We start from the raw sequence: 27,571 nt of genomic DNA, 5'->3' as shown, positions 1-27,571 counted from the left end.
ATAGGTCAGTACAACCACACTGACAAAGGTTCTTTAGTGGAAGCTAATCTTGCAGGCTGAATAAGGGCATTTTTTTTTTGTTCCTAAATATGGTGGTTATACCAGTTATTATTTTAAATAAATTTTAAAAAAGCAGTCAGTTCAGCTTTCTTTATTGCTCTTACTGTGTGCACATCTAGCTGACTGAGTTTCTGGGAGATAAATGAGGAACAGAGGGGTGCTCAGGACACTATATTACATCTCTTTTGTATAGGTAGATTATTTAGAAGGAATCAGATCATAGTAGTTTGATGGTTTCATTTGTGTTCTGATACTCATTTTTTTCCCCTTATTATTTCAGGTTTCAGTCACAGCCCGAGATGATGTCCCCTTTTTTGGACCACCTCTGCCAAATCCAGCCATATTTAAAAAGGTTTGTTTCTCTGTTCCAATGTTAGTTGGCGGGTGATGGGGCGCACACACTTGTTGTGTTCTGAGTCAGTATTGTCAGTCTTGCTAGAGCGCTTTGGAGATCCAAAGAGTAGTAAGCAGAGCTTTTATAATGTGATTTTTTTACTGGTGTTTTCATCTCCAGTTTAGTCTAGTCTTCATCTTGTCTTGTAGAGTGCAGAGTTTCGTGAATTCCTTCTGGTCAAGCTCATCAATGCCGAGTACAGCTGCTATCGAGCTGAGAAATTTGCTAAATTAGAGGTGGGTCTGTTACCTGGATGCTTCAATTAAAATTACAATTATATATAGATAATAAATATATTATTATCAGATAAAGAAAATAAAGTAAAATTTCTGACTTCTGATTTTGTGTTGCTTAAGAAAGGAAAATGGAATGTGATTTTACACTCAGGTATTGGTATTTTCTTCATATTTCTTAGAAGGCATGATAGAATATGAACAGGTACATTTTGATATAAAGATCTAATCCTAAAGTAAGGATGGGAATATGATGCATATTTTTTGCTGGAGGAAATTCTATATTAGCTGAAATTCAGTATTATGCTACAGGATGCGTGCTGATATCACTGATTTTTGGTTCAAGGTACCCCAAATTCTGTTCCAGACTCTGCTGTTATCTGATCTAGAAGAAAACATGTCTCTGTTTCATTAGCTTTAAAGAAGAGTCCTCTATGACTTGCTTTAGAAAGAGTTTAAAAGGGCTGGGTGTTACTGCAATATACTCTGTAACTATGCAGTTAAAACCACTTTGTACCATTTAAAGTAATTTTCATGGGGTTTTGTTGTTGTCACTGTTGGTCTTTTGGGTTTTTTTTAAGAAGGATGTGAGACATTGAGAAAACAGGAAAAAAATCTCTCTGCTTCCAACAAAAGCTGTTCTCATTCCCAATGTTGATGCAGGAGAGAACACGGAGTGCCCTCTTGGAGAGCCTTTTTGAGGAGCTGCAGCTTCGCAGCCGCAGCATGATGGGATTACCTGTAGGGGAGGATGACAAGATAGAGAATGGCAGTGGGGGCTTCCTCGAGAACTTCAAGGTGAGCCTTTCTACAAACCTACAGTGTGGCCTAGAATTCCATACTGGCCCTTAGAAGTCAAACTGTTTATGCTTCATGCTGGTGTCAAGTGTCAGATGTGATTTTATTCCCTGACTTACAGAAGATGGATTCAGTGTTTGCAAGAGAAATTGTAGTAACTAGGAGCAAGGGGCTTTCAGTTCCTACAGCAGATGTCTTTCAACTCATTTTCATTGTAACTGAAAGGATTGCAGGATCCACTGCAAGAGTTTCTAACTTATCTCTGAGTGTACTGTCTACAAAAAACTGTGATGCTTTACTTACTTTGTAAAAGCCAGAGTTAATTTACCTTCCTTAGTGTAAATGGCATGTTAGGGGGGTTTTATTGTTCATTTTTTTTAATAAACCAGGTGATAGAACTTCCTTTTAGAAGTGATAAAGATAATTGATACAAGAAGGCAAAGGTTTTGTATAAATGAGTTTTGAACTGGTTACATAGAGAATCTTTATTGCTTTCCTTTTCTATCTGCTTGCCCTTTCCCACTTACGTGGGAAGTGCCTTGCCACTTCTTTTATCTAATAAGTTATCTCTCTGGAAAGAGGGATGTATTATAAAAAGCATTTCTTCAGATGACTTCATGGCTTTATATATTGGGTCAATTAGAGTTATTAAGGTCTGTAAAATTAACCTGTTTACAAATAGGTTTGGTAGCTGTATGCATAGCTTTGGTCAGGTCTGGGATGCATTGGTGAGGTTTATTTTAACATACAAACTGCCTTTGCTGCTAACCATGAATTTTAACCCATCCATGTCTTACTCTGATTCTCCCAAAATGTCCTCTTATGACTTCTGACAGATGCTGTGATTTGCATGTCATGTACACAGATGACATTTGTAAAAGGCTGGAAAAGGCTGAGTTAAGTCAGGAAATAGCTTTTTCAAATGCTGCAGATTTTGATATGGCTGGTTTCCCATTGAAACCAGAAGTCAAGTTCATATGAGACTGAACTTTACAGCCTTGAACAGGAGTTTGATTTTGTATTTTATAGCCTGTACTGGATAGGACTGCTCCAGGTGTTGCTGTTTAATCCAGTGTGCTGGGATACTGGTAGGAAACCTCTATTCATTGCAGTAGGAGAAGGGAAGTGAAAGTAGAGAATATACTTGAGGAAGAGCTCTTCCCAGAGCTCCATGAATCAGCTAGGACCAAAACAGGACAGTATCTAAGGTGCTGCCTTCTAGGAGTTAGGATCTGTGTGGTTCTGGTGTTGGTCTGTCACAACTTCCCACCCAATCTGTGGTGCTTCTCACACTACCCTACCGTGTGCATGTCTATATGTGTATATCTGTGTTTGTCTGTTTCCCTGCCTCCCTCCTGTTCAGCGGGTGATCAGAGGCCGCAGCCAGAGCCTGGATACCATGGGGATATCCATGAGAAAGCAGCAGCCAGCCACCCTGCCCAGCCGCCCAGCTACGGCTGGCCTTGCCCTCAGCCAGAGTGTCGCCGAGGGCCCTAAGGCCATTGCTGCGGTAAGGTATTCGGGTGGGCTGTAAGAAGAGAACCCGGCATACCTTTGTAACCACACATACATTTCCTTTCCCTATTAGTTTGTCCTCTTGTCCCACTGTGAATCTTTTTGTTGTATCATCCCGTTTCACGAGTGGTGACAGCATGCGTTGCAGTCTGTTTTGTCTGTGCCCATCTCTAGCCCCAGTTTGTGTGTAAACTAGAGCTGAGATTGATGCAGACTGGGAGAAGAAAGCCAAACATGATTCTACATCAGATGTCTATCTCTGCTATCCTGGATTAGATCTTGTACGGTGCTATGTGTTAAAAAATGCATGCACTGTGGTTTGGCTGGAATGGTACTGTATTGTCATATGGCAAGACCTGAGAACATAAGAACACTAGAACTATTTAATTTTCTTCGATTTCACCAATCAGACACTTTTCTGTAATATGAACAGGTGCACAAGATATTCAGGGTGCTGTTTTGCTGTAAATAGAATTTGCATGTTGGGATCAAATAGCAGAATTAATAAAGTTTGGGGTGAGAAAAAGAATGAATATTTCTAGTTGCTGTCAAAGCCTTTCTTATTTGGTAGGGATACTAAACATATGTGACCAATGAATTAAAAATCTATCACAGATCTTTCCAGAAAAGGATCCATGTTTCTGATGTTGAAAATATGGTTACCTTGGCCAAAGTGCGTCCAGCTGGTTGTGGTCTCTGCACTGGTGATGTCAATACAGGCAAACTACAAAAAAACCCCTCTGAGTAAGCCAAGAAGGTGCCCTTCAGTGTGAAGATTTCTTGGTGACAGTTTACTTGGTTGTATGCATTCTTTATGTCAATACAACAAAGTCACAGCATACTAATGACTTGGGTTTGCTGCCTCCTTTGCTCCTTTAACTCCTGTTTTCTTTGCCTTTCTGGTTCTGCCTCTCCTCTCACCATATGGGGATACCTCTCTACCCAAGCCTGTTTCTCTGTATACTGGCTGTGTTCTTCCTTTGTTTTTTTATATCTCTGTCCCTTTCTCAACACCACCTTTGTAAGCCCTTGCTGCTCTTGCTCGCTGACTGAAAGCACTCCTTGCACAGGTGGAGCTGAGCTCTTGTATTGCAGTAAAGGAGAGGATCTGGATCCGTGTTGCACACTCTTCTCCTGTGCTTTCAGTTCTCCACAGCTTTTCCTGTCTTGTTCCTCTCGTTTCTGTCATGCTTTCCTTTTTTCTAGTCTTTTGCCTTGCCTGGTAGGAGCCCATCACGTACTCGAGCCAGCCGCTTCCACGGGCGACGGAGTAGTGCCATTGGCATTGAAAACATACAGGAGGAAAAGAGGTATGAGCTGTGGGGAGACGAGACAAAGAGGGTAAAAAAACCTAGAGGAGATAAGAAAAGGAACATAGAAAGGCAGATATAGGCAGAGGGGGAATCCTCAGGAATGAGAACTAAAATGGAAGTGGTTGGAATGGGAAGAAAAGGGACTGATTATCGACTGATGGAGAAATGGACAAATAACAGAAACAGACAAAAATTAAAAGAGGACATTTGGAGATGGAGAGAATCAGTATTTGAGGAAGAATGGAGGAAATGGGTGGAGGAACATTATAAGATCACTCTTAAATACTGTACAAGTACGATCCAGGACTCTTGAGTTTCCTGTTCTTCACTCACCACTTTCAGAAGAGAGTCAGATGAAAGGCTGGTATTTGGGAAGGGGATGCTTGATTGTTTGTTTTCATGTTAAAATACTCAAATAGACAAAACTTCTGTTAACTTAAAGGATTTATTTAAAACAGCTTTAAGTCCAAATGACTAGTGTTTAAATTACATCGTTTGAGAAATAGTTATAATTAATGGATAATATACTGCTTCAAGGAGTGATTTGGCATATTTGACAGAATTATAACTATTCAAAAGTTGTCTACTGGTCACGAGAGATTATTTAGTTAAATTATAAATTTCTCTCAGCTCTAGCTGAGACACCTTTTTAAGATTATACAGAATCTCAAAAGTCACATGAATGCTCTGCATCTAATACACAGTTTTGCCAGTTGCAAGGATTCCAGGAAACAGCCTAAAGACTGGGTGCAAAAGGGGGAAAGTCATCCCTAATGTGGAAACTAGTTATTTTAGGAGGAAATTACAGCATTTTCCCTTCTTTCTTAATGTAGTGCCTGTGACCTGAATAAAAATAGAACTTATTTTGAGAAAAAATAAATCTTCAGAGACAACTGCCCTCTAATAGTCTAAACTATCACAGTAGCCACAGCTCCTCACTACATTAAATACATTTGTACCTGAGGCGACTGCATCCTTCAATCCATTACTTTGTGTAAAACAGTTATTTCTATCCCCTTGAAGGATCTGTAAAACTTTCCTTCTACAGGAAAAAAACCTGGATTTATTTTCTATTTTTTTCCCCTGCTCTTTGCTTGGAGGGATCTGATGAAGTAATTGGCTTATTTAGCTTTTCTTTTGCGTACTTGTAAACTTAGATGTGAGGAACAGGGAGCCTTAGCTTGTATTTTCTGGAAGATTTTTTTGGTCATTCTTGAAGGTGCAGTTTCACTAGCAACTGCTCTAACAGTTCACTGTTATTGAAAGCAGATGTGATACTTCCCCTCTGTCCCTTTCATCTACCGAATCCTGACTATTCCTTGTGATGATTGTTCAGATCCCTAGTGGGTCTTCATGGAACTGATTCAGCCCATTAATCAAATAGAAAAAGTATCAACTTTCTTTCCCTGGATTAATTGTCTGCCAGGTTCTGCCGTGAACTGGCTGGTGGAGAAGTCTGATGGGTACCAGGACTGGTGGAAAGTGCACTCAGCTAGAATGAAGGAGGCTGGATCATGCTCTCTTTCTGGGAACAGTGAGCTCAAAGTGTCATGTGTGACTTTACCCTGAAGCTGTAACCTTAATGATATGCAGGCTTTGCTGATGGAGCTGACCCAGTCCATCCCGCTTGTTAGTGTGCTGTAGGAGTTTCAGGGTTGTTTTAATTTTAGAATTACTTTTTGTCAGGGTAATTTCCAGTCTCACAAATAATTGCATTAGCATAAGTGAGGGTATCAGAAACTCTGATGTGAGTGGCAAAGGTAGGGTCAACTGACCAAGAGAGCAGAGAAAGAACTTTGTGACAAACTCCATCATGGAAGCCCTAAAAAAAACCCCAGAATCCCTTAGTTTTCCTTTCTTTTGTTAAATGTACCTCTCATTTTAGTTACTCACACAGATAACTGTGAGAGATATCTTGACAAGACGTAGCAAAACCACTTTTGTAACCAACATATTTATACTCTCTATTAATCTTATAGCTTCTTAAGACCAGTGGAATGGGGAAGATAGAGGAAAAAGTTAAAAAAATTAAGGTGAATACTGAAATTAATTCAGGCTTTTATGTAAATTCAAAAGCAGTCTTAAGCTGACCATTTCCAGATGTCACATCACATCCAAGGAGCCTGCCCTTTTCAGCATAACTGTTTGTTTCCCTTTTACATGTATGAAGGAGATCAGCTTTGTACTATGTCTTGTGAGGGGGTGTTAGAATAGAAGGTAGTTAACTCTGGCCCTGGGTTATAGCTCTTTTCTTTTTTCTTCAGCAGAGACACCACAGAGAGGATACAGAGGGTGTTGGACAGTCCAGGAACTTTCTTTGACCTGAAGTCTGATGGATCATCCAGTCCCAGCTCTCCAGAGTTCCCCAGCAGGAAGAGCAAGTGAGTTGAAAATAAATTTTAGTATTTGAAAGATGCTCACTGTCTCTGGTATTGGCTTAAGTGTGGTGCATGTCTTGCTCTGTTGGAGGCTTTACTGAAATTGTCCACATCAGGCATTGTAGCATCTCAAAAGTTGGATGTCTGGCTGTGGCACAGTAATTCAGAGCCTGTCAGGAGCTTGGCTTCCTTAAACAGACTGTGATGTAAGATTAGACCACTTGATTTGGGTTATATCTTTACTGTAATGTGAGCTTGCATCCAACAGGATACACAAAATCCTAGCTGTCCAATTATCCATGTTTACTCGTGTGTATGTTTCCTCTGTAGTTTGCTCTGGAGTGATTTTGGAGCTTCATGGAGAAGCTTGGACAAGGGTATGTTGGGATGTTGGGTCGTACTCAAGTTCTGCCCCTTTAAGCAGGATTCATGCCGCTGCTCCCAACCAGCGTGAACTAACCTGCCTCCAGTCTCCCCAAAGTGTTACAGCAGGATTCCAGCACGGTCCCATGTGTTGCACCTATGTTTCATTGCTAAAGCACGCCATACCACACCCAGTGGTATGTGCAAAACACTTCATGCAGTAGTCTGCAAGTTAATTCTCCAGTTTCTGGTTGTCAAAAACTGGAAGAATGCAATTTCCTGGTAGTAGAGCTTTGCTGCTGCTGAGCTGTATTATACTGGTATGTGACTCTACCTAGAACACTTCAGGGACACCACCCATTTACATTTCCAAGACTTTAGAACAGCCTGTCTCTAAATCAAAGATTGCAGCAGACTTTCTGGAACATATTACAACACCTATTTTTTTTTTTCAAGAAAACTTGAAGGAGACCTGTGGCAAGAAAGGGAGCAAGTACTTTGTATTAGGGCATTTCCCTTTCTCAGGACTGTGGATACTCTTTAAGAAAATTTCAGGAGGTTCCCTAGAACCAGGCATCTATGGTTACAATTGCTTCAGGTGCCAGAATTGACAAAGGAAGGGTCTCCCTTTCAACTACACCCAGTGCTCTCCAAGAATTACAAGCTGGTGAACTATCTGCAGTAGTACAGGTACCCAGTTGTATGGTGTAGGACTGCACTTAGAATTTTGTCACAGCCAAGGTGCAGTGTTCTGGCATGTTTTTGTGTGTGTACTAGTTTTTGAGTTGGAGGGCCCAGATTTTGGTGTGGAGGAGGATGGGAGCACATCTAGGATATACAGACCATTTAAGGTGCTAGCTCTGGCAGCTAAGGACTAGAGGGAATGCAGGACATGGAACTGCTGATTGGTCAGCACCCCCCTCTTCCAGCATTGCTGCATCATTCCACCTTCCCTTCCTCATCCTGCCTGGGACCTTGTAGTGAACTAGAAGTTTCTGACAGGCATGTGTGAGGGACTCTTGCTCTGATTAGATAGCTGATTACCTTGCATAATCACCAAGAATTCTGCTTTCCCCACTTCCCAACCCCCATTCTCCATCAACTGAGGAGGTGAGCCAGCTGCAATGGCTGTTTCAAGTTGGTATCCACATGCTTTCAGAGAGCAAACATAGCATGGGATCTTACTAACAATACTTGCATGAATATTATTTATGCACATTAGGCATGACTTGTATGATTTGTCAGACTGTCTAGTTTTGTTCCAGGATTCTTTTTCCAGTCATGGACTCAAAACCACTTAGGATCACCAGAAAGAAGTATTTTCATATCTGTGGTGGTTTAGACCATTCCTGGACTTTTCATTTACAAGGTGGGATTGCAGCATGCAGTTTGGCACAATTAGTGATTAGTCAGAGTTTGAGCTGTGATCTCAGTTAGGGACTACCCATGTGCAGCCATACTTTTTGCATGACCCTGGGGACAGGGAATTAAAAACATGTAATTCCACCATGTAAAGCACACCATTTTCATCAAGACAGTATTAGCACAATATTGCAGGAAAAGGCTGGGAGTGTAAAGTGTCTTGGAGACAGTTTACTGAGATAACCTACCTGTTGTTCTGCTGAAATAGCCTACCTGTTGTTCATCAGCTGTGAAACCAGGATCAAGATGTAGACATACTTCCAATGCAAAAGAGTTCTGCCTTGTGCTAGAATAATTTATGTACTCCCTATTAGATAACAGAACGGGCTATCCCTGATAGTATGTCATCAGCCCACTCCTGGTTCTGTCCATAGAGTCACAAGAAATCTCTGTTACCTCAGAAATGTTCAGCATGATGCTACTGGTCTTACATAATTATTTCAGATTCAAAACTTGGAATGATCAACCTCTTTACCTGTGTTCTACTAAATCCAACATGGAAATAAATGCAAAGGGAACACATAAATGATAGATTTATTATTTTACAGTAGAGGCAAAGCAGCTCTTACTTTCTGTCCTCGCATGCTGAGTTTAACACACATTTATGCAGTGATCAGCCAGCAATCCATGAAACTGCCTTGTTCACTTGAGCTAACGGTGTCTTCTCTCCCACATACAGGGACAGTTGTCCTTAGTTTCTCTGCTTTACTGTCCAGGTAGCCTTCCAAATAATCCTTCTTCCCAAGGGACAGACTGAAAAGAATGAACCCAGCCTCTGTCACCAAATAGTAGAACTCCTGAGGATCAGACGACTCTCTGGGTTGCATCTGAAAAAATCAAGCACTGTACTGTGTATGTCCATATCCTAGGAAAAGTACATGGGTTTTTTGTATGTGTGTTTTCCCTCATCAGACACATCTGAATGGGGACATCAAGCCAATCAGGAGTGGACCGGATGCTACTCAGTCATTGGGTACCTCACTGAAGACACTGGCAAGACTTTTGGGGTGAAATCAGAGTCCTGGCTAAAAGGAGCATGAATGTACTTAGAGGACCTCAAGAACTGTGGAGAGACCGAGTGGCACCAAGTAATGCTCCACTGGCAGTTCCTGGAGCAGGAATTCTGTGAGAGGGAGATGGACAGATAGCTCCTGTTGGAGCATTTTGGCTCTGTGCCCTTCCCGTTGCCAAATCAGCAGCCACTGAACCAACCTCTACTAATGATGGGGAATGGAGGCCACCTTGAGTGTGACCCCTTCTCTTCCCTTCCTCTCCCCTCAGATGAGTGAGAATAGTTTGGTCTGCAGAAGGCAAGAGCAGAAGAACACAACTCCACCTCTGTCTCTAGTGCCTTGACACAGGTCAAGAAATGCAGTGCAGAGAACAAGGATGGAGAAACCTGCTGAGGAAGGGTGCTGAGAAGGAGATACTTTGTGGAAATCTAGACCCCACTTCACTTTGATTCATGTTATTGATTTGCTCTGCTAAGGGAGAAGCATGTTTGCCTTCATTTCCTCCAAAATACATTTCCTAATCTCTTGAGGAAATATCTTTGGCCTTTATTGGCCCTGTCTTTACTGTTCTCCCTGTTGCATGCTGGCATGTAATATGCCTGGGACTTCAGGTTTCATTACTGCTTGTAGGTCAAGACTGGCCACATTTTGCAGTGTTTCTGAAGGAATAAATATATTTAGTATGTTAAAGGTGTCTTATCTTCCTTCTTTTTTTTTTTTGTTCCTTAACATTTTAAGCACTTCATCTCTCTCACTCGCTGGTCTCTTATGCAGATAATGAGTATTTCACCATAAATTTGGGGCTTACATACACAGTGCACCTTCTACTATGTAAGTGTGTCAGCCTCATGGACTGCTGTATTCCTGAATGACTCTAAGCAGTGGATCCCAAATTCTCTGCTGGGAGGAGCTGACCTTAAGGGTCTTCGATAAATCTGAAACATGCACCAGGCTACGTCAATGTCTGTTACATTTGATAGAGTGGTGGTAAAGGGATCCAATGCAGTTCGCTTTGAATGTCGCCATTGAATGGCCTCATGGGAGCTAAATTTTGGTGGGACAGACCTACAGGAGTCAGTCTATTGGCAACTGGGCACATGGAAAATCACCAGAATGGGAATCCTGACCTAGGTGTGTTCTGTCTGTAAACAGGAGAAAGGCTCTGACACGTCTGTGTAAGAGCTTGGCACTTGATCCTACATAGTTTGACACTGAGACATCCTGCAATAGTGCAGATCTCCGTAATGTGTTTCTACTTCCCCATTGCTTCCTTCAGCTTTCTTAGTTAACTGTTCCGTAATACTGTTTAATGTCTGTCTGCTTTCCTGCCTCCTCCTGTTCTACCTGTACAGAAAACAGCAGTAACACTTTATAAGCTCTATGACAGGAAAAGTGTGCTTTTTATGGTCCTTTTGTTCTGCCTGGAATTTCACATAAGACAAAACACAATAGCCTGAGAGTGGCTGTGGGAAAGGATGGCCTAGACCGAGTTTCACCTGCCCTTGATACTCAGTTTAACACCTCTTCATACTGTATTTAGGCTCTTAAAATCTCTGATCTCCAAAATAAGGCATCTGTTGTTTTTAATGAATGTCTAGGTGTATTTAATACTTAAATGCAGGTGGTTTGAGTCACTCTGCTTTATTACACTTAGGTCTGTGACTTAAAAATCCATTCAGACTTGTCCTTTCATACAGTTATCCAGAATGGAGACAGAGAATTGGTGTTCCTCCTAAATGATGTAGCAACTGGAAATAAAGGTTTGCATGCCAGTGCACCCGAATTGTGTTCCTAGGTGGAAAAACCGGCTGTGGATGAATAATACATTCTTACTGTTTCTGACTGCTACATAATAAAGCTATGCCTCAAAAAGTTAAGCTTGTGTGTAACAATAAGCATGATGATGTTGAATGCTTGCATTTCACAGAATGCTCAGGCGTCAGACTTCAGGATACTGTGTGATGCAGCCACTCTCACGTTCATCATCCAGTGTAAGCAGTTGTTGTAGTGGATTGAGGGAAAACGGAACATCTGAGGAAGAGGAGAATGACAGGGTGGGTGTATGACCTCTAACAAACAGAGGCTACCTTCCCTGATTTTACCAGGTGCATTATTAAAACACATCTTCTTTGCCCTCTCCAGGAGCTGACGTGCTCACTTAAGGGCCCTCCAAAACAGGATTCAATGGTTCAGAGTATGTGGCTGGATGACAGTGACTGCACACCCAGTACTTCTAGCTCACCAGGTAAAAAAGGAAGAAAAATAGAAAAAACCCTCTACTTATGCTTCTAGAAGCATATGAGAGGTTGAGCCAAATCTTCTGTGTGTGCTGTACTTAAAATTTTAGAAGCACAGGTAGATGATAGCCCAGGAGAATGGGGAGAGAAGCTGCCATTCAAAGTTTAGTGGGGAAGGAATGTTTTAGTGGCATGAATAAATATTACTGTACATAGTACAAAAAGAGTTACAGTAGATTGCAAAGAAACAACGTGTATATGTGTTTTCTCTGTAGAGCTGTGGTTACATTTCTGAATCTAGTCCCCATACAGACTAGATAGTTTGGGTATGGGATTATGGGAACTGCTTCCTGAACAAAGCAGTATGCTTCTGGGAAGGTGGGTAATCAGGAAGCTAACCTGCACTGAGAGTTTTTTTGCCAAGGCTGGGCTGTTAGTCTAGTATTTGATTAAAGCTGATGTAGTTGATTAAAATCAGCTTGGATCCATTCACAGTGCAGAGATGATTATAGTCCTTAGCAGTTCTCTTCAGTCCCGTGGCAGGGACATCTATTGCATTTCCTGCTGTGGAGCTGGATCACCTGCCCTGATCTCAGACTCTTTGCAGTTATGTTTCACTTTGTTAAAATGAACTAGTTTGGATTGAAGCATTTCTTGTTGAGCATCAGCCTTAAGCTAAAAGTAGGGAAAGTTTAAATCAGTTTCAGTCTGTTTCTGAGAATGAGACTGTGTAAGAGTTTGGGAAAGTATGATTGAAAATACTAAGTTTTTGAGTTTGGGGAGTCATTAGAAACTGTGAAAGGCAAAACATTTAATATTTGTTGCTGGAAGACTGGAATAGGAGCATGCTGAGGTGATAAGGGATACTAGGGATTATGTGTATGGCAAGGAAGAGAGTTGGTTGGAAGGAACTGTGAAATCTTTATAGGAATTGTGTGAAAAAGAATTGTTTGGGAGGGTCAGAAAGTGGGGCCAACTTACTTTGAGGATAGAGTTAGTCTCCACAGCTGCCATATATGAGATACCAGGAGTGGCCATCAGATAGATCCCTGCTTAATATGGTTGGTATCTTAGCAACAGCATTGAAGATATGGTACTGTCAGACATTCTGCAGAGATCTCTGTTCTGTGAGATGTTCCTCATTTGTTGTGGATGCTGGAGGCACGGATGCTTTCCATTGGCATTTGCTGCTCTTCACAGATAGTTTCTCTGTCTGCTGACGCTTTATTATCTCACAGTATATAATTCATTAATATGCATCACTGAGAATAGTCATTACAGAGAATGCAATATAAAGTTCAATGTAATTTTTAGGTTTTACAACCCTGGGGACAGAGAGCAGTATCCTGGTGGTTTAGTTTTGCCCTTTATTGAGTTATTCAGTAAGTATTCAGCCTCAGTTAATGCACGGTGTAAAATCAGACCGAACTGATTTTTTTTTCAATGGAGAAACCTAAGACAAGCCCACTGTGAGTCTAGATCCTGTGCTGAATAAATCCAGCATTCCTAACCCATGTACACATTCTTGCTTCTCCAATTTGCCTTTCAGATTGAGAGAGCAGAATTACAGGAAAAAAACTTGTCACCAGTCTGTGGTCATTATGCTCCCAGACCATGACATAGAGAACTGCCATTGCCAAAATATTTTCTGAGTTGGCTTTAAAGCACCAACATGTCTCATATGCCAGAGCATGTCACATGAGGCAGAGGTGACTTTCCCCCTAGCCTCAAGGGTAGGCAGAAAATTCAGCTGTAACCTTAACACTTAGACACTACCAGTTGTGTTAGATATGTTTTTATTTATTGGCCTATAAGTCTTGGCCTGCTATGACTATGACTTGGCCTATTAGTCACTTCCTACAAAAAGCATACATCATAATTACATTTCAGCATAGTAGAACTGGGATATATACAAAATAGAGAAGAACTCTCATATTGTAAATTTATGTTGCTTAAAACCACCATTTAGCAGCATTTGGCAGTGATCTACCAGTTTTGTTTTTAAATCTCAGTTTTAAATTACATAATGACACTGGGAAAGGGGATAGTCTACCTTGGAAAAAATGCTGAAAGAAGAGTTGCATCTCATCTGTTTCCTAGAAAATGCTGGTGTGATCACACATAAGTTAGGGAAAAAAAAAAAAAAGAAATAAAGTGTTCCTGGGAAAAGCATCTTATCTTACTATCTTACTGCAGGAATCCCTCATTAGCTTTCTTCACTTTCCTGATTGAATTGTGGTTAGATATGCCATCAGAAGCATATTCTACCCCTTAGCACATTCCACACTAATATCAACTCTTTAATTCAAACTCTTTCCATTTTCCTGTGATTTAAAGAAAAGTGTTATAATGCAGATTTATGTTGTGATGCAGCTATGCATAAACTGCCACAAACTATGCTGGTTATGAAATCACCATATTTAGTAATTTTAACCATAAAGTGGATAGAATGGAGGATCACTTAAGAATAAATGTAAAATGGTTTAAAAAGGCCTTTATGTTAAAGGCATCTTAATAATTTTTTGAGAAATGTGTATGGTGAATATAAGCTGATTACAGAAAGCAAAAGAATGGTTTTAATTTGTTAATTTTGCAAGTATTTAATCCCTGGCTTTGCCATGGTGTTGATATGTGATGAGAGGCAAATTCCTTAAACCCTGAGGTTAGATGTGGGAATCTCAAGGGGTCAGAGGGAGAAGGAAAAGAAACACTGAGAGTGTAAGATTAGAGTCTGCTTCACAAATGTGTATCCTTGGAAATAAGGTATTCAGATTGTCTGGAACCAGTGGCTGATGATTTTTTTTAATGACATTAAAGCACTCACTTCCCTCATGTTTTGAGCTGGAATGAAAAACAGGTGAAGGTAACACTAGTCAGTTCGGGTACACTCCTTTCACTCTTACTGTGGATGAGCCGCAGATCTGTGAAAACTTTGGGGTAAAACCAGCTATGTGTGCAGCTCCTGGGATACCCTCTTGATTATTTCTGTATTGTTCTGTGCTTGGTTCCCTTCTAGGAAGCAGGTTGCTTCCTTCCAGCAGTGTTGCTGGCTCCACTGGAAAAGGAAAAGGCAGCAAAGCAGAGGCTCAGCACCATAATCCAGTAAGTGCTTTAATAAAATGTTTCCTTCTCACCTGCACAGAGATGAGGCTGGGAGAAAAGAGAGAGGCTTGATTTCGGAGGTGTTGCTTGCTGAGGGTTGAAAGGGCAGCAGGAAGGCAGGGGAGGTTAAAGCGGTGCCTTGTTCTGCAGGCCTCCATTTTGTGCTGTGTGTGATGTCAGCGCTGGAGCACGGTCTGCTGCACGCAGGCTGAGGAGCACAGGTAATGGACATGGGGGGAGGAGAGCCACGGGCCCTGGCCATCCCTGCCTCACTGAGACAGTGCAGCAAGTGCTGTACAGCTTCTCAGCAGAGTTAGTCCTTTACCTTCCTCCCCAAGCAATCTTCCATGGCTAGCAACTTGCTTGTGTGATTTACCTAAGCGCTCCCTTTCTTGGTTGCCTCCTCCCCCTCAGGGAACAGCACTTCCCGTTGACATTCTGCTCTCTGCCCTAATCTAGGCAGTTTCTTTCTCTTATTTGTCTTTGATTGATCAGTTTCCTTTGCTGAGGTGCAACCTACCTTTCTCTGTGCCTAACCTGTGCTTTTTATAATTGTATTACTTTACAAAAGCCCTTTCTGTTGCTCGCTTTCTGATGTTGTGCCTATCTGTACACTTGCTTATTTGCTTTCCGCGTAGCATTGGTGGGACTTACTTGTCCATGCCAGTTTCACAGCTTTTCTAGACATGGGAAATGGGACTTGATTTCCTGTTGAGGTCTGTAGTAGAGCAAAGGGGAACACAACTTCAGGTTTGTTCCCTAGAATTCATAGTCCAGTTTTGCCTGTGTTGTTGAGAGTCTCTTTTTTTGCTCAATGTCCCTTTTCTTGCCCAGTATCTTCTCTGGCCTGACTGCTAAAGAGCTGCCTTGAAAGTGGTAGGGAATGTGAGGCTCTCAGGAACTACTTTAGTATATAGCTGAGTAGATGTATCATCTTTATGGGAGAAAATTCTTCCAGCTATTCCTAAATATTCCAAAATAGCTGGTAGTTCTTATTGTTGCTGTTTAGAGCCTCAGTGCTAAAGTTTTAGCTGCCCTGCCACCTTGTGGCATTCAGAGCAGTCAGGTGAACAGTTCACTGGTGCCACAGCAGAGGGGAGCTGCTACTCACTACTGAGACTGCTTCAGTGTGTGGTATGACAAAGTTCAGAACTCAGCATGACAGTGCAGCTGCCAACCACTTTTTACTGGGGTCATACCCAGAGTATCTGCCAAGAGCTTGTGCTCACATCACAGCTCTCTAACACAGGAGCAAGGTTGCCTAAACAAGGGGCAGAACTCCCTCAAAGTTCTGCTCTCAAACAGGCAAGTTTTGCTCAAAATTCGTAGAATCAGAATTGCAACAATCTGCAAACTCACTGATACAAATGCAAAGGTTGTGGTTTTGCATTTATTGGTGGCTAACAGGCAATAAGCAATGTGTCTCATTAGTGCTTAAGTATGGTTTTAGTACCTAAGGTTTTGAGCATTTAATTTCTACTGATTTGAAGTAGGTCAAAGAGCATTTAAGATAATTTTGTGGAATATATTGCAGTCTGTAGGATCCATGTGTTTTGGTCCATCTGTCAAATCAACATTCTGCCACAAAGGCTGATTATTTTTCAATTGATGTGGTTCAAAGAACAAAGTTTCAAGAGACCCTGCTTTTCACTGTGAGATTATTTCCAGATGTTCTTTGAATTCTCACTAGCTTCTTATCAGAGTTCATTATTTCCACAAAAGGATATTTTAGCCACTCCTGAGACAGCAATATTGTCTTAAAGTGATGTTTTAGTCATTCATTTTATCACAACCTCTGAATCAGTTTGATAGCACAGACAGGAGACTAGCAAGTTTCAGGGGAGAAAGGGTAAAAAATTTCTTAACATGGCTTAAAGGAACTCAAAGAAGCCTATGGCACCTACATACATACATGGTAACTTCCTTGTCATTCTAACTCATCTCTCCCAAAGATTTCTTTAAGTTCCAGACAGAATTTGCCCAAAGACTAATGGGTACACTGGTAGAAAGGAGGAAGGACTCCTCCAGTCCTACAATACTTCCTGAAGAGCCAAAAGAAGTAAAAATTGTGGGTAGGGGAACAAATTATAGTCCCACAACAGTTACAGCTGTAACAATATGAAGGATACAGATTTTTTTTCTGATGCTTTGTTCCAGGATTTGCTGTTCAAGTGAAAATAGATGAATATGCTTTACCTTAAAGTTCAGAAAAAGACAAAAATGGGAATTCCAGCTGCTGCTGTTTCATTCAGTGATGCATCAGAGTGTGGAATCATTGAGAAATCCAACTTCATATAAATCAAATTTCCGTGTATTATTCCCATGTTTCCACGTGAAATTTCTTAACTTTATTGTTTGCAACCTTTCCCACTGCAGACTACATGATTGGAAGTTCCTCACAGCCAAACCCAAATCACCTTTGGGCAGGCCGCAATTAGGACATCCTTGAGGAGGCAAAACAGAGTTTTCTTCTATTACCAGCTAAACCTACAATGGTGTTCACCGCCATCCTGCAAAGACATTACTGTAAAAATTGCATTAATTAAAAACCCTTGCAAGGTTTGGGGTTGGTGCCCAAGAATGTGTGTGTGTGTGGTGGTTTCCTCAAATATCAGTCACTGCAGAGCAAGGTGTATCAAATATTGTCCAGGATGGGGACAGTTCCTTTTAAAATACTTGATTGCTTCCCTAGACTCTTCTTTGAGCTTGAATTATGTCCTTTCCAGCTGCCATGATGCAAAGTAAAAGGCAGCATTAATATCTAAGCCTGTGCTTCTTGTGTCTATGTAGTACACTGGGCTTAAAATAAAAGAAGAATGTGGCCAGCTTCTCTTAGGTTGTGTGTGTCTGTGTTTATAAAGGACAAGCAGGAAGACATGAGAAACCCAGAGACTGCAGTCCAGTAACTACGCAATCATCACGTTTTTAGGGTGAAGGAAAGAAAACCAACCAGAAAAGAATGTTCACTCTGCAAGAAGTTAAAATCTTTAATGCTGATCTTTGATCTGCTGAAAAAAAGGAAGCCCATTTGTATTGGTAAACACCTCACCAGACTGGTAATATGGGCAAACCTTAAAATTCTTCAAAATTAGAGATGAGACCAAGCAGTAAAGTTAACTGTTAGAAAGCCATCTCTCTGTAAAATTGAATACATTCAGATAATCACTGAAGATTGACATATATATTTTCCTTCCTACATATTTCTCTGGGACTTTTCACAGCTTGGGGCTTGGAACTGGTCCCAGCCATTTTTCACCTGCAAGACAAACCAACACAAAAGAGACAGTTAAAGTGTGATCCATAGAAGTGATTGGCTGGTAATTCTTCTGCAGCAGGATTACTGTTCCTACTCTTGTGAAGGGTAACTACTGGTGATGGAATACAGATTTATATCTTGTTTGGTGTGCTTCAGCCATCTCCATAAATCTTTCACTGTCTAGTCACAACAGAACTGTACAGAAGAATTATTTTCCTCCATTACAGATGAAACATTCTGCAGGTTGGGGGTATTCCACATGAGGGAGAAGTCAGTTCTTTTTAGGACTCATTTTTGTGGGGGCTGGGGGGTTAAAAAAAAAAGCAAAAAAAAGGATGCAAGGCTGCAGAGTCAGAGAATCAAAAAGAAAAGCTGATTAAGTCTTTGTAGTTGAGACTAGAAACCAGGCCACAAAATTCCAGTCAGTATTAGTGACTACTGTAGTAGGTGTTGGGTACTCTTCTTCCTCACTCTTGTGTTCACCAAGAATATTATATAGAATCAGAAACTCATCCAGAACTTTAAAAAAAAAAATTCCTTCTGATTAAGCCTATGACTAATACTAATTTGCATTAATACTTTCTGCTGAATGTTTTCCACAAATGCATGAGCTGATTATGTGCATAACTCTTTCTAGAGACACTCTATCAAGTGCCAGATCTTGAAATGAATAGTCAAATGCCCTCTCATAAAAACAGGTGACTTTAGTTTTATTATTTCTCACAACCTGCTTAAACTCTTAAAGAATTTAAAGTGTGCATTCTGTTGATAGAAGAATTAAAAGAAGGATGGTCAATATATGAACAGCTTTTAAACAGCTGTGAGGGTAGACACAGGTTCTGGACTGGGGAGCTGTAATACTGTTCCTACTTTTATTAAAAAGGAACAGATATAAAATGAAAATATTAGAACTATTAAAAAACCCTCAAAAAACAAAAAAAATTCCCAACCAAACAAATAAACAAAACAAGAATAAAAGAAAAAAGCAGTACCAGCCATAGTCATAATCTTAGCCAAGGCCTACTATCCAGTACCAAAAGGTTACATTTTCAGAACTAAAGGGTTTCAGTAGTATTTTGAGAATGGCACATGGAGCACAAAGTCTTGAAATATATCAAGAGAGGATGGAGAACTCAAGTTACATCTGATCTGGAAAAGGATCATTTGGTCATCTTAAGTATACTGAAACAGTATACTTAAGAAACAGGGAGCAGTTTCATTCCAGGAGAAGGATAACCAACATTACTTAATGTTTGAAAGCCCCTAAGAGTGTTTTACTCAGCTGTGTTCCAAGAGGGGGAAAGCGTGAAACTAAAGTGATATGAGGTAGACTCACCTATAACGCTGCCTAGTAGCTCTAAACGATCAGAGCCAAAAAACAGATGAGGTTTTCCATCGTAATGTGCCACAACAGCAGGCATCCCAAATGCCTATTGACACCATGGAGATGAAACAGAGAATGTTACAGTGGGAGAATTTCTTGCAGACATATCCTCAATCTTCAGGGATAAATCCCAATAACATTTACTTTCTTTCCTCCCCTTCTTTTTACCTTCTTCATTCTTAAAGATAAGCCTAATGAACCCATCTGAAAGTAGGTGACTCTCCAGAGCCTGTGTGCCCCTTTTTAAGGAGCATAAAAACAGTCTGATTAATCCACAGTTCTATTTCAAGTAGTAATAAATGGTATTTCTTAGTACTGGTCCTGTCCGTGCTCTCCAGCAGGAATGAGCTTAGTGGGTCAACTTAGTTTTCCCAGATGACAGTAAGATAAACCACCAAAACAGTGAGATGGCTTTCACACACTGGAAAACAAGGAGTCTATATAGTGCTTTCTAATCATCAGCCTCATTGTTCCTTGCTTTCCTGTATTCTTAAGAGGGAAGGAATGCATAGGTGTGAAGCCCAGTGCCATTGGGAGCATCTCACCCCATGTTTCACTGCTTCAGCTGTTGTCTCTTTCAGTCGGTCCTTCACTGTAGAGGACGAAATCATTTCAAGTGTCTTCTGGGAGAGTTCTGCTGAGAGCCCAGCCTGTCGGGCAACCTGTGAAAAGATGATATAATTAAGAATACTCTAAAACTAAATATTCTAATTCCTACCCTGGTCTAATTAATTTAATCATCAGTATTATCACCTAAGGTCTATTGACAAAAAATTTTCAAAATACCCTTGAAGCACTTCTTGCACAACTGTCTTGCTGTATTCCCAACCTATCCATCCTTTAACAACTCTCAGATACAAAGTAGAAGAAACATTTTAAATCTTACAAGCCCCAAATCTGCACTTTTTTTTCCCCCCAGGAGTTTCTAAACCCAAGGAAAAAAAAGGAAAGAACCTTTGATACAATGACTCATCAGATAACTTACAAAAAAAGCTCAAACTGGTGTTATGAAAAATAAAATCTCACTGTACAAGCCTACCAAGACAGAAAGAGCTTGTATGACAAATGTGACCTCATGGGATCTGTAAGTGACAATGCATGAAAGACACTAAATCACAGAGGTTAAACAATTGCTGGTGTTACTGCTATATCTTTCCCACCTCCCCTGAGCCTCTGCCACACAAGAATGAGACAAAGTAGCCAATTTAAAGGTCCAATGTTTATCTGGTAACAATGGATTATAAGTACCCTTTGAATAAAATACTTCACAACAAACCCCCCCCCCCCCCAAAAAACCCAATCAAAACAACCAAAACCAAACCAAACCAACCCCCCCCCAAAAAAAAACCAAAACCAACCAACAAACAAACAACCACCCACAACCCCCCCCCAAAAAAACCCCAAAACCAAAAAAACCTCATCTCCAAACAATATTGCACAAGGAGAAGTAATCCTGCACATGTGGGTGTTAATGACTCCTGTCTTCAAGTACTTTTTTTGTTTAGCACCCACATTTTTCAGTTACCTTCTCCTATTTACAGATCAGGGAAATGAGAAGCTCTTTTTCACTGTGCTTGAACAGAGGTTAAACCACTGGACCAGAACAAAATGCTTGGTAGCCACAGTGTTTAGAGTGCAATATTTACCCAGTGACGCAGTATCTGCTCCTCACCATTTCAAGGCAGAAAGATTTAAGTGGACTGGGGCAGAATTCAGACCGTACATTACTGCCATAGCAATTTATGTGAATTTACTGCTGACTAAATAAAGTAAAAAAAAAACAACTAAGTAATTATTATCAAGTAAAGAAAGTTCCACTTTTCTGACTGATGTGTAAAATAAATTCCCCTGTAAAGACTCAGATGGTTGGTTGGGACCTCTCACCCACCTTTGGATGACAAATTTCCAGAAGAGAGGAAAGTCTAGTATACTTGTTGCAGGAGTGAATGAAGACAGACACAAACAGACAAGGGGACACCTCCCTCTCTGCCTTGATGAACAAGGGGATACTCATCGACTGATAAACTGTGACTAAATTAGAGATGGTTCTGAGTATGAAGCTTATGGCACTGGTATTCTGCATGTCCTTGCTTTATTTAAATAATGATGAATTCAGAGACTGTGACAATGTTCTGTATATATTTATGTGCTGGGTCTAGCTGGAATGGAGCTACTTTTCTTCACAGCAGCTCCTATGGTTTTGTTTTTTCAGAACTGTGACCAAAACAACGGTGATAACATCCTAGTTATTTTACTGTTGATGAATGGTGTTTGCACAGTATTCAGGCAGTCTCTGGTTCTCACTCTCCCCCCACATAAATAAACAGGGGCTTCATCAGAGGCTAGGAGATGACCTGAACTAACCCAAGAGAGAGACTGTGCCATATGCCATGCTCAGCAGTAATTGGTGAGGAGGGGGTTTAGGCAGGTTAACCTTTTTCTTGGGAACTGGCTGAGCATCAGTCTCTGTGTAGGTGGATCTTTGTTTTCTTTCACTCTGCTTCCACTTCTCTTTTGCTTATTAAGTAATTTTATCTCAACTCATAAGTTTGCTGGCTTTTATTTGTCTTTTCCTCTTCCCCTGTCCTCCTGGACAGTGGGAGGAAGCAAGCGAGCACTTGTGTGGTGCTTGGCTGCCTACCAGGGTGAATAGTACCACACTTTAGTTATATCTTTCAAATCTTGCATCTTAAAAAGGCAAAATGCAAACCTTTGCTGAAATTTTGGTTACAAAGCTACACAAACATGAAGCTGAAGTGCAAGGACTAGACTTGGGAGGGAACAGCATGACTCCAAGTTTCAGATTTCAACTAGGGATGTTGGATAGGAGACACTAATCATGGACAACTCCTCTCTTTTCTTCATATTCCAAGAACTTATAAAATAATGAAGAAAGGAGACACCTTCAAGAGCATCTCCTGGTACACTAACTTACATGCCATTACAGCTTTTACTGTAATAAACAAAATTGAAACTTCAAAAGAAAATACATCAAGTGTATAATTTCCAGGTATATAAAGGGGCAATATAGCACTGAGCTTAATAGAAAACCCAACTCCATCACTCTAAGTAAAGTCACCTTCCCCAAGTGTTCCATTTCACCTGAACATTTCATATAGCAGCAATACCTCAGTGCATTCTGGGGAAACTATTTATACTTTCATGACTGTTAATAAAACAGTATCAACAGATAACTCCAGCCTGGGTATCTTGCCACATGAATTAGCAAAAAAAAAAAAAAAAAAAAAAAAAAAAAAAAAAAAAAAAGAAGAAAAAAAAAAAAGTGTATTCTGGTTCTGGTTGTTATGTAAAACACGACAAGAAAAATACCCCAAAAAATTCCCAACAAAGCTGCAAGGGAATATAAATCCATTTTTTTCTGTCTGAAATTTTTCAGTACTTCAAATGCTTGTTTGACAAAGATGTCTTTATGTCTATTACTGATCGAAGTCATCAGTAAGAATCTATCAAATTCAGAAGCACCAAGAAAAAAGAGACACTTACAGTCAATATGTTCTCTGGCTGAGTGATATCTTCATGCTGGTAAAAGAATGAAATAAGTAAATCAGTATTTAAGAAACAAAAGCTTGGCTCTGGATTTAAAAGCAAGTTTTCCAAGAAAACAAAAGTAAACCCAATACTAGCTGCTGGAGAAATTACCTCAGTAAAGGTCTTATGTCACCTAATCTAGGAATGTATTAAAATGTTTTCTGATATGAATCACTGATCTACTGGTCTAGTCTGTTGGACCCACCATATATACATAAAATAAGGCAAATTAAGCTGATTATAAGCTAATTCTTTTATAGTGGCTCCTGAACCACTGTGACCTTAAGTTCTTTGCTATGACTTTTCATTAAAAGACATTTTCTTCCTCTTGCTGGAATTCCACATTTGAATGATGTGGGACAGGAAGGGTGACAGAAAGGGTCAGGAAGTTGGCTGCATAAAATACTGACCTGTGACCAAAAGCGCATCCAGAACTCCCTAGACAAGGGTTCCAGGTACTGTGGGTTTGTCATGTCCATGGCTGTGATAAAGCGCATGGCCGTCAGACTGCCTGGATTCGTGGGGAGACAGAGAAACACTCAGACAAGGCACAGCATCAGCAGCAGGTGTGGTCTGCACGACTGCTGCCTAAGAACAGTGTGATCTCCCCTGCAAGAGTCCTGAGAAACCCACGGTCTGTACAGCCAAGGTCATGTTGATCCACGGTTATCTCCCATGCTAGTATCATTCACAGCCATATTTCTCCAGATTTTTTTTTTAATGGCTAAGAATGAACAGACTTCATACTGCTCACAGGTTGAGGAAAAGGCTGCACACAGGGAATTCATCTTCACCCATACTGGTAGGGGGAACTGGAACCAGAGGTGCTAGGTATGGGAAATACCTGCTAAGACTCTTACTTGTGCCAACGATACGCTGGAAGTCATCTGTGGACATGTGTACAGGCACCTGGTAGTATTTTGCCATCCTTTTCATATCCTTCAGCATGTATTCACCTCGCTTTGGTAACATTGCTGGTGGCTTGTTACCTTTTAGGAAAAAGTTCTGTTGAGATTTCCAGCTGTATTATAATAACACTGAACAAACCAACACTAGACTATACATACATATACCTTAGGAAGAGTATAATTTCTTACCATTATTTCATATTGGCTTACTGAAACATACTTGGCTTTTCCAAAGATAATGCTACGGTTTACACATGGTAAACCAGTGTTTCAGTTTTGCACAGATCAGACCCTTAAGATAGCTGAATCAGTTTTAAACCAAGGTACAAATGCCCTAGCAGGGATTTATGTTGATTCAGACAGATGACTTTTAAGCTAGACAGCTCCTAATGCATGGGTAAACCGCTCCAACAACTTGTTAATTCCTGATTTATGTGTTATAAGTCTTGGTGATCTAATTAAGGCCATGAATACTGTTTCAGGACATCCTTGTATCCTTCCTGTACATTACGAAGTGCAATTTTTCCACAAATTAATTCTGGTTTCAAATCTAACTCTAAGAAAATACTCCATATCAAGTTGTTTTGTTTTGTGTTTTTTTAATTGTATTTTTGAACTGATGAACTTTGGCACAGACTGTCTGTGTAGTTGCAACAGTGTGAAATTCCTTATGACTAATTTCTCAATCCCTTTGGAGCTCCACAATCCTATAGTTAATCTGTCACTAGTGCCAAAACTTAGTTCAGAGCTGGCTCTGCGTGGGCTCTGCACCCACCAGGGGCCTGCACACTGGTGCTCTGCTAGTGAGGAAGGTATCTCTCTACAAAGCTCATCTCCCTCTGCTCCATACCGGTTTGTTGCATTATGCCACCAAGGAACGCTGGACGGAAGCGCAGGTCGATGTTCCAGATGTGCCGGTACCGGCAGAGAACCTGCAACGTGAAAGAGTTGTGAGGGTTCGCAGTCAGAGATGTCTGTAGAGCTGTGTGCAGCTAAGGCGGTAAATACTAGAGAAATCTTTTCCTATTATATTAGGGCTAGTCCAAAAGCCTTTCCTGGATGCTGCCAGAGAACTCTGACCTTAGAAAAACTGCGGGATCTCTATTTGTGTCACGACTATCCAAGTCTAAGAAGGGATAACTAAGGGAAAGGTCAGGCTCTGTCATGACCGGGACACTCGCACTTGTTGAATATGAAAACTACCCGCGAGGCAAAATATTCATCACCAACTCCTGCACTGGCGTTTGGCTCGGACACGCTTCCCTGGTGTCCCGGGATTTCAACACGCGAGGGAGAAGCGCAGGCACCCCTCAGAGGTGAGAGAAGAAGCAGCTACGGGCGCAAAGGGCGCTGCCTGCAGCCAGCCGGCCGGACTGCCCTTGAGCGGCCCTCCCAGGGGCAGGCAGCGGCCGGGCGCCAGAGCCGCTGGGGCACCGCGGGGCCCCGGGAAGGGCTTCCCTCCCTCTGCCGACCCCTCACCTCAAACGCCAGCCATGAGTACGGGGAGATCACATCGTAATACAGCTCCACGAGCGTGCGGCCCATCCTGGCCCCGTCCCGTGCGCTGCCGCCGCTCCCCAGCGCCCGGCGGCCGCAGCCCCGCCCCGGGCCGAGAGCGGAAGAGGGGCGGGAATGGGGCGGGAATGGGGCGGGAATGGGGCGGGAATGGGGCGGGAATGGGGCGGGAATGGGGCGGGAATGGGGCGGGAATGGGGCGGGAATGGGGCGGGAGAGGGGCGGGAATGGGGCGGGAGAGGGGCGGGAGAGGGGCGGGAGAGGGGCGGCTGTGGGAGCGGGCGGTGCTTTCGCCGCTGCCGGCCGGAGGCTCCCCGGTGCCGCCGCCCTGGGCGGGGGCTGCCGGCTCGGCCCCGCCGTGAGGGTGGCGCCGCTGCCCCCCGGCGCATCCCGGCCCGGGAGGAGGAGCAGGGCTGGGATCGCTGCGGACCGGGACGGAGCCCGTGCCCTTGTCAGTGGGGAGGCAGAGGAGAGCAGGCTGCCGAGGAGGGAACCCGGGAGCTGATTCTGCGGAGCAGTCCAGCATGTTTTCCCGCGATCACGGCTTTCCTGCTACATCACCAAGCGATTTACTTGCCACTGGCCCTTTTATCTCCCTACCCTCCATTTTCCCCACACTTGTTCCTCCTCCATTCACCCAAGCCCTTCCCTTTCCCCACGTTTGGTTCTTCCCCTGCCTACCTCACAGGAATTCCTGTGCAATCCCAAAACGCTCTAATTCTGCTACGGTTCCCTCCCCACCGCAGCAGCGCCCTTTAGTCCGGGATGTGATCTGGAACGTGCTCCTGAATCCCTCCTTTGGCTGTAATCTTGATTTTTTAGCAAAGCAGCTTTCTGAGTTATGAGTAACTTTAACTCAAGAATGAAAAACTTGAAGTGACAACAACAGTTTGTGACTAAAATCTTTCCTTAACACCTGAGTGTTAGGGCAGTGAGCCAGTCGTCAAGAAAAGATTTGGGAGAGAGCTGGGAAACAAGTGTGATTTTTTTTTACCAAGCATATTGGTGGCAAAAAAGAATGAATGAGTGACTGAATAAAAGTTCTGTTTAAGGGAATTGGTAGGGCTTCTCCAAAGGGAAGTCCTGCCTTACGTTTTTCTCAAGGGGTCAAAAATACTGCAGAGCGTGACTTCAAGGAGTTGCAATTAGTCACTACCTCAGGCATCCTCTGGGGTCTGTGAGTTCCTCTCTTCAGGCCGCTGGAGCCTACGGATGTGACTTGCTTTTCCAAGAGCTGTTTCAGGCTGTGTGTGTCCCAGAGAGACAAGTATTGTACACACAGAGGTGACTCCGACACAGCTGGCTACACAGGCTGCAACAAGCACTGCTGCCTGTAACCCCAGTCACAAACAACTGCCTTTTTTCAAAAAAGGAACCTGTTTTTGTTTTTTTTTTTTCAAAAGTTTGAAAGATGGTTTTATAATGAGCTCAGCTGTAGCCTGAGTCTCTTGGATTTCATCCTGTATGTATCTGTTTTCATCCCTTAGAAGAGAAACTTTGCCTGATAGATCCCACAGTTAAGCCATTTCATATCTTTTATTAATCTTGTGTGGTTAACATTACTTTAATCCAATTATTCCAATTATCCTAAAAATTTCCTTGTGCAGATCCCATTCAGGTGCAGGCAGAATGCTGTAAGAGTTTGGCTACAAATTTTAACACATTCTCAATTATCACTCCACTTAGTCACATTGAGGATTATATACTCCAGTCACCTGGGGAGCACTCAGCTCAACTGGATCATGCCTGTGACATCAGTTGTTGCCACCTCTGAGTCCCCAGGGATTCCTTCTTCCTGGTCATTGCCTGGTGCACCTGGAGAGGAGAAGTTCTGTCCTGTGTAGATAGTTCTGACAGGAATAAATGGCTTACACTTTTTTTCTGGCATAGAATTTAGTGCCCCTATTGGTTTCTGCTGCCTTTTCCTATTCCTTGCAAAAACTTTCTACTTTCCCAGTTTTCTTGTTAGTGAGCCAGGAAAAGTAGATTGCGTGATGCAGGTAAATCCCATGGGTGTATGTGTTTCCCTCCTCCTGTGCCTCACAGCATGGCTGCAGCACACCTGTCGGATCTTGTTGATGTTGCTGCAGAAGCGATCAGCAAGAATTCCTTTCTCAAAGACTTGGCTGAA

The 27,571-nt window shown here is 41.9% G+C and overlaps 2 protein-coding genes across 12 annotated transcripts in view; one reads left to right on the top strand and one right to left on the bottom strand.

Annotated features, from left to right (window-relative positions):
• Positions 1–17,658, top strand: part of LOC136375523 (rap1 GTPase-activating protein 1-like) — a 41,593-nt gene extending 23,935 nt beyond the window's left edge. For 2 of the 11 annotated variants that reach the window (XM_066341078.1, XM_066341073.1), the window contains exons 14-24: positions 341–412; positions 604–690; positions 1,351–1,485; positions 2,849–2,995; positions 4,207–4,310; positions 6,578–6,694; positions 11,417–11,543; positions 11,632–11,734; positions 14,743–14,828; positions 14,979–15,049; positions 16,986–17,658. In XM_066341078.1, coding sequence (XP_066197175.1) covers positions 341–412; positions 604–690; positions 1,351–1,485; positions 2,849–2,995; positions 4,207–4,310; positions 6,578–6,694; positions 11,417–11,543; positions 11,632–11,734; positions 14,743–14,828; positions 14,979–15,002 — 1,002 coding nt within the window. In that variant the 3' untranslated portion in view covers positions 15,003–15,049; positions 16,986–17,658. Of the gene's footprint in view, positions 1–340; positions 413–603; positions 691–1,350; positions 1,486–2,848; positions 2,996–4,206; positions 4,311–6,577; positions 6,699–7,021; positions 7,558–9,388; positions 10,180–11,416; positions 11,544–11,631; positions 11,735–14,742; positions 14,829–14,978; positions 15,050–16,985 lie in introns of those variants that run through there. The other 9 variants (XM_066341074.1, XM_066341077.1, XM_066341075.1 and 6 more) reach the window with 9 other exon arrangements.
• A 132-nt stretch (positions 17,659–17,790) lies between these two features.
• Positions 17,791–25,538, bottom strand: GSTK1 (glutathione S-transferase kappa 1). Its single transcript, XM_066341082.1, has 8 exons — positions 25,405–25,538; positions 24,776–24,857; positions 23,878–24,006; positions 23,428–23,528; positions 22,973–23,008; positions 20,014–20,130; positions 19,421–19,514; positions 17,791–18,084 (listed from the first exon to the last, which is right to left on the bottom strand). Exons 1-8 carry the CDS (start codon positions 25,468–25,470, stop codon positions 18,044–18,046), a joined length of 666 nt encoding a protein of 221 aa, XP_066197179.1. The 5' UTR covers positions 25,471–25,538; the 3' UTR covers positions 17,791–18,043.
• Between the last annotated feature and the right edge of the window lie 2,033 nt (positions 25,539–27,571).

Source organism: Sylvia atricapilla, chromosome 2 (genome assembly GCF_009819655.1).
Source record: "Sylvia atricapilla isolate bSylAtr1 chromosome 2, bSylAtr1.pri, whole genome shotgun sequence".
In the NCBI taxonomy this organism is placed as follows: domain Eukaryota; kingdom Metazoa; phylum Chordata; class Aves; order Passeriformes; family Sylviidae; genus Sylvia; species Sylvia atricapilla.
This window is presented reverse-complemented; position numbering and strand designations above follow the sequence as displayed.

Coding starts and splice junctions, on each gene's coding strand:
- GSTK1 (XM_066341082.1), bottom strand. CDS start 25,470: ATGGGCCGCACGCTCGTGGAGCTGTATTACGATGTGATCTCCCCGTAC. Junction 24,858..25,404: donor ACTCATGGCTGGCGTTTGAG/GTGAGGGGTCGG, acceptor TTCACGTTGCAG/GTTCTCTGCCGGTACCGGCA. Junction 19,515..20,013: donor CTGAAGCAGTGAAACATGGG/GTGAGATGCTCC, acceptor TGGTGTCAATAG/GCATTTGGGATGCCTGCTGT.